General features: G+C 31.3%; 1 protein-coding gene across 43 annotated transcripts in view; it reads left to right on the top strand.

The window, feature by feature from the left end:
- The window catches only part of LOC122254997 (uncharacterized), a 281759-nt gene that overhangs the window by 208189 nt on the left and 66070 nt on the right, over positions 1-7500 (top strand). For 8 of the 43 annotated variants that reach the window (XM_086553198.1, XM_086553190.1, XM_086553192.1 and 5 more), the window contains exons 7-8: positions 2702-2800; positions 5071-5169. The exons of 33 other annotated variants lie outside the window; for them this stretch is intronic. In XM_086553198.1, the coding sequence (XP_086409324.1) occupies positions 2702-2800; positions 5071-5169 (198 nt within the window). Of the gene's footprint in view, positions 1-908; positions 1008-2701; positions 2801-5070; positions 5170-7500 lie in introns of all 43 variants that reach the window. 2 more of the 43 variants (XM_086553193.1, XM_086553191.1) reach the window with 2 other exon arrangements.

Genomic DNA, 7500 nt, shown 5'->3' with positions numbered 1-7500 from the left:
TATAAATTATTATTATCAACATCATTGACATCATCATTATTATTTCCATTACTAATATTATTATGATCATTATCTCACTGTCATTCTCATTCACATTCACTTTCTCATTGTCATTCTCACTCACATTCACCTTCTCATTGTCATTCTCACTCACATTCACCTTCTCATTGTCATTCTCACTCACATTCACCTTCTCACTGTCATTCTCACTCACATTCACCTTCTTATTTTCATTTTCACTCACATTCACCTTCTCATTATCATTCTCACTCACATTCACCTTCTCATTTTTATTTTCACTCACATTCACCTTCTCATTGTCATTCTCACTCACATTCACCTTCTCATTGTCATTCTCACTCACTTTCACCTTTCCTTGTCATCCTCACATTCACCTTCTCATTGTCATTCTCACTCACATTAACCTTCTCACTGTCATTCCCACTCACATTCACCTTCTCATTGTTATTCTCACTCACATTCACCTTCTCATTGTTATTCTCACTCACATTCACCTTCTCATTGTCATTCTCACTCACATTCACCTTCTCACTGTCATTCTCACTCACATTCACCTTCTCATTGTCATTCTCACTCACTTCCACCTTCCACTGCCATCCTCACATTCATTGTCATTCTCACTCACATTCACCTTATTGTCATTCTCACTCACATTCACCTTCTCATTGTCATCCTCACTTACAATCACCTTCTCATTGTCATTTTCACTCACATTCACCTTCTCATTGTCATTCTCACTCACATTCACCTTCTCATTGTCATTCTCACTCATTCACCTTCTTATTTTTATTCTCACTCACATTCACCTTTGCATTGTCATCCTCACTTCCCTTCTCACGTTCATTACTCACAAACAGACGTCTAACAGAAGCATCTTCCTCCCTCAGGTGAGACTCCCTTACACCTTGCTTCCTTTAACGGCCATCATGCTGTTGTAAAGACGCTCCTCGAGAAGGGCGGAGAAGTGAACGCCAAGACTAAGAATGGTAAGGCGATTGGAAAGCGAGTGACTTCTTAAAGGCACCAGAAGAATTTTGCTTTTGTTTCTTTTCTCTTCTTTGTCTTCATGGAATTGATAACAATTATTGTTATAATTTAATAAGGGAATCTTTTTCATCTTTTATCATTAATTTTATTGATATTTATTTCTTTATTCTATGAATTTTTCAATAAAATATTTTCATAGAATATTCTATAAAATAGAAATAAATAGATTTTTCTGTTTCTTTATAATATAAATGTTATAATGATTAGTTATAACAATTCTGATAATAATAAGTATGATGATTTCAATTATTATTGATAATATCATTATTATTTCATGATTATCTAAAAGAAATATGATCATCCGCATCATTAATCATAATCATCATCAATGGTGCTATTCATATTATCATTATTATTTCATTACTATTAGTATTATTGTTACTCCCATTTTTATTAAATTATCAATTGTTATCATCCTTCTCATTATTGTTATTTTGATGTGATCCTGTTCTTGTTCTCCTACATGCTTTTGTTGGTGGTGTTGTTGCGAGGTCTTTGTCAGTGATGACAAAGACAATGATGATAATGGAGAAAGTAATGGCAACAAAAGCAACAACAATAATGATGATAATGAAAAGTTTCATAAAGTTGATGGTGGTAATGATAACAATATTAATGATAAAGTAATCATCACTGATAATGTTGATGATAACACTTTCATGATGATAATAGAACTAATGATAATGGTAATGACATATTTATGATAACAATGATAATAATAATGGTGATGATGAATAATGATAGTAATAAATTTAGAAATGAAAAAGTTTAGTTAAGTCCCCCCGAACGGCGGGTCCGTTTTCTTTGACATACGTAATGTCTCCCATGTTCCACCAATATTTGATGTTTTTTATTTTACGCTTATTTACTAGAAGAAAGACATGTTTTGTTTATGTTACACCATTTATCAGGTGTATGTTTTTCCATTATGAAGACTATATATTTTAACTGCATTGAAACAGAAGTGTAAATCATTTTATATCAATATGATTTTCTGAATAAATTAGCAGACGGTCAAAAACACCACGTGTTTCAATGGCTAAAGAACATCTTTATTTACTGCACGAATGTGGCAAGAAAACCCCACATGTATAATTCTCCTACTCTTTGTCACTCTATATTTCTGTATAATTCTCTATATTATATATATATATATATATATATATATATATATATATATATATATATATATATATATATAATATATATATTACTGATAAATAATTATCAAACATTCATTTTCATTATAATATTCTTTCTCATTATCATACATATATATTTTTTTTCTTTTCCTTCTTGTTTCTATACCTTTTCATAATTCTTATTTTCATTAACATTCTAAGTATTTGCAATTTTATTAATATTCAAAATATCCATACTATTCCTAGCCCTTACCCTTATCACCCTAATCATCTCTATTAATCTCATTCCTAAAACTAGTCTCATTCTCCCTCACATTCACCTTCTCACTGTCATTCTCACTCACATTCAGCTTCTCATTGTTATTCTCACTGACATTCACCTTCTCGTTGTCATTCTCACTCACATTCACCTTCGCATTGTCATCCTCACTTCCCTTCTCACGCTCATTACTCACAAACAGACGTCTAACAGAAGCATCTTCCTCCCTCAGGTTGGACTCCCTTACACTGTGCTTCCTGGAACGGCCATCATGCTGTTGCAGAGACGCTCCTCGAGAAGGGCGGAGAAGTGAACGCCAAGGATAAGGATGGTAAGGCGATTGGAAAGCGAGTGACTCCTTAAAGGCGCCAGAAGAATTTTGCTTTTGTTTCTTTTCTCTTCTTTGTCTTTATGGAATTGATAACAATTATTGTTATAATTTAATAAGGGAATCTTTTTCATCTTTTATCATTAATTTTATTGATATCTATTTCTTTATTCTATGAATTTTTCAATAAAATATTTTCATAGATTATTTTATAAAATAGAAATAAATAGATTTTTCTATATTTCTTTATACTATAAATGTTATAATGATTAGTTATGATAATTATGATAATAATAAGTATGATCATCTTAATTATTACTGACATTGTCATTATTATTTTCCTGATTATCTACAAGAAATATGATCATCCTGATCATCAATCATAATCATCATCAATGGATTCATTCATTATATCATTATTATTTCATTACTATAATTATCATTGTTACTCCCATTTCTACTAAATTATCAATTGTTATCATCCTTCCTCTCATTATTGTTAATTTGATGGTGATCCTGTTCTTGTTCTCCTACATGCTTTTGTTGGTGGTGTTGTTGCGAGGTCTTTGTCAGTGATGACAAAGACAATGATGATAATGGAGAAAGTAATGGCAACAAATGCAATAACAATAATGATGATAATGAAAAGTTTCATAATGTAATGGTGGTAATGAAATATTAATGATAAAGTAATCATCACTGATAATGTTGATGATAACACTTTCATGATGATAATATAACTAATGATAATGGTAATGACATATTTATGATAACAATGATAATAATAATGGTGATGATGAATAATGATAGTAATAAATTTAGAAATGTAAAAGTTTAGTTAAGTCCCCCCGAACGGCGGGTCCGTTTTCTTTGACATACGTAATGTCTCCCATGTTCCACCAATATTTGATGTTTTTTATTTTACGCTTATTTACTACAAGAAAGACATGTTTTGTTTATGTTACACCATTTATCAGGTGTATGTTTTTTCCATTATGAAGACTATATATTTTAACTGCATTGAAACAGAAGTGTAAATCATTTTATATCAATATGATTTTCTGAATAAATTAGCAGACGCTCAACACCACCACGTGTTTCAATGGCTAAAGAACATCTTTATTTACTGCACGAATATCTTATATTTATCTTTACTTATTTATATTGATCTTTACTGCACGAATATTTATCTTTAATATAATATTTATCTTTACTGCACGAATGTGGCAAGAAAACCCCACAAATATTAAGGAAGGAAATATTTTATGATACTGATGATAACACTCTCATGATAATGATGGAACTAATGATAATGATATAATGATAATAATGATGGTGATTGGAAGGTGAATAATGATAGTAATAACAGTAATGATGGAAATAATATTTATTGATTATGATGATAATTCTTATTATAATGAATATTTTAAATATTGATTATAAATGATTATAAATTTATTATGAATTGTAATTATCATTAATGATAATGATTATTTTTAGTGATAATGATTTTTTTTTGTTATCATTTTTAGAAATTATCATCATCGATGTTATTATTTTTATCATCATTAATATTTTCATTATCATCATTATCATTATGAATATTATATAATTATCATTATTATAAGAATTATCATTATTATTATCTTCATTATTATTTTTATCTTCCTCATTATCATTATTATTCATGTTATTGTCATAATTATCTTCACTAATATTTCTATCATTATGATTGATATTTTTTATCATTTTATTACCATTGCTATCATTATAGCTATCATGATTACTGTTATTATTGCAATGGTGTTCGTAAATATAATAATAAAAACAATAAAAATTACAATAATTATCATAGTAATAAAAAAATATTTATATATTATTGATAAATGATTATCATACATTCATTTTCATTATAATATTCTTTCTCATTATCTCGTTGTTTCTATACCTTTTCATAATTCTTATTTTCATTAACATTCTTAGTATTTGCAATTTTATTAATATTCAAAATATCCATACTATTCCTAGCCCTTATCTTTATCACCCTAATCATCTCTATTAATCTCATTCCTAAAACTAGTCTCATTCTCCCTCACATTCACCTTCTCATTGTCATTCTCACTCACATTCAGCTTCTCATTGTTATTCTCACTGACATTCACCTTCTCATTGTCATTCTCACTCGCATTCACCTTCGCATTGTCATCCTCACTTCCCTTCTCATGCTCATTACTCACAAACAGACGTCTAACAGAAGCATCTTCCTCCCTCAGGTTGGACTCCCTTACACCTTGCTTCCTTGAACGGCCATCATGCTGTTGCAGAGACGCTCCTCGAGAAGGGCGGAGAAGTGAACGCCAAGGATGCATTTGGTAAGGCGATTGGAAAGCGAGTGACTTCTTAAAGGCACCAGAAGAATTTTGCTTTTGTTTCTTTTCTCTTTTTTGTCTCTGTGGAAATTCATAACAATTATTGTCATTCTCACTCACATTCACCTTCTCATTGTCATTCTCATTCACATTCACCTTCTCGTTATCATTCTCACTCACATTTACCTTTGCATTGTCATTTTCACTCACACTCACCTTCTCATGTCATTCTCACTCGCATTCACCTTCACATTGTCATTCTCACTCACATTCACCTTCTCATTGTCATTCTCATTCATATTAACCTTCTCATTGTCATTCTCACTCACATTCACATTCTCATTCATATTAACCTTCTCATTTTCATTTTCACTCACATTCACTTTCTCATTTTCATTCTCACTCACATTCGTCTTCTCATTGTCATTCACACTGACATTCACCTTCTCATTTTCATTCTGACTCACATTCACCTTCTCCTTTTCACTCACATTCACCTTCTCATTGTCATTCTCACTCACATTCACCTTATTTTCATTCTCAGTCATATTCACCTTCTCATTGTCATTCTCACTCACATTCACCTTATTTTCATTCTCACGCACTTTCACCTTTTAATTGCCATTCACACTCACTTTCACATTCTCATTTTCATTCTCACTCACATTTACCTTCTCGTTTTCATTCTCACTCACAATCACCTCATTGTCATTCTCATTCACATTTACCTTCTCATTGTCATCCTCACTCACATTCACCTTTTCATTGTCATTCTCACTCACTCACATTCTCATTGCCATTCTCACTCGCATTCAACTTCTCATTGTCATTCTCACTCACATTCATCTTTTCATTGTCCTTCTTACTCACATTCACCTTCTCATTATCATTTTAACTCACATTTACATTTTGATTGTCATTCTCACTCACATTCCCCTTCTTATTATAATTCTCACTCACATTCCCCTTCTCATTGTCATTCTCACTCACCTTCACCTTCTCATTGTCATTCTCACTCACATTCACCTTCTCACTGTCATTCTCACTCACCTTCACTTTCTCATTTTCATTCTCACTCACATTCACCTTCTCATTTCCATTCTCACTCACATTCACCTTCACATTGTCATTCTCACTCACATTCACCTTCTCATTGTCATTCTCACTCACATTCATCTTCTCATTGTCATTCTCACTCACATTCACCTTCTCATTGTCATTCTCACTCACATTCACCTTCTCATTGTCATTCTCACTCACATTCACCTTCTCATTGTCATTTTCACTCGCCTTCACTTTCTTACTGTCATTCTCACTCACATTCACCTTCTCATTATCATCCTCACTTCCCTTCTCACACTCATTACTCACAAACAGACGTCTAACACAAGCATCTTCCTCCCTCAGGTCAGACTCCCTTACACTTTGCTTCCGAGAACGGCCATCTTGCTGTTGCTGAGACGCTCCTCGAGAAGGGCGGAGAAGTGAACGCCAAGACTTTGACTGGTAAGGCGATTGGAAAGCGAGTGACTTCTTAAAGGCACCAGAAGAATTTTGCTTTTGTTTCTTTCTCTTTTTTTGTCTTCATGGAAATTTATAACAATTATTATTCAGATCTAATAAGGATATCTCTATCATCAGCTTTTCTTATTTCTTCATCATTCATTATTCTTTTCTATTTATCCATTCCTTATGTTTTAGTTGTTTATTTGAGTTATTTGTAAATGTTACTTATTCATTATCTTTTATCATATGAATTTCAATGTTATGATTAATACTATCATAAAAATATTCATTTTTATTATCATTTATTACATTTACATTTGTATTATTATTTCAAGAATTTTCTTTTGTAATAGTCACTTTTCATCATTCATCTTTTTTTTCTTACTCTTTTACTCTTTTCATTATTGATATAATTTTCATTTTTATTTCAATTTTTTTATATATGATTTTATACATATCATTCCTATTATTATTATTATTATTGTTATAGTTAAAAATATTATTATTTTAATTATTCGTATTACTCCTATTTCTATTTCAATTATTATCATAGGTTATCCTTCCTCTTGTCATCATTGATAATTTTGCTGATGATCCTGTTGTTCTTGTTCTCCTACATGCTTTTGTTGTAGTTGTGAGGTCTTTATCACTCATAGTACCAGTGTCGGTAAATCATGATGGTAATGACAATGAGGATAACACGATGGCTTCCTTGTTCTTCCTTCTTGCAAACACCCAAGTCTGCTCACAGCTTGCTTGCAACAAACATGGCTATGCAGGTGCTGTTAAGAGGAATGCACTACTTAGCATTCGTTTTACAAAATACCT

The sequence above is a fragment of the Penaeus japonicus genome, unplaced genomic scaffold (genome assembly GCF_977035675.1).
Source record: "Penaeus japonicus unplaced genomic scaffold, GWHDUDI00000001_assembly GWHDUDI00000028, whole genome shotgun sequence".
Lineage (NCBI taxonomy): Eukaryota > Metazoa > Arthropoda > Malacostraca > Decapoda > Penaeidae > Penaeus > Penaeus japonicus.
Note: the sequence above shows the minus strand (reverse complement) of the source record. Positions and strands in the feature narration are given on the sequence as shown.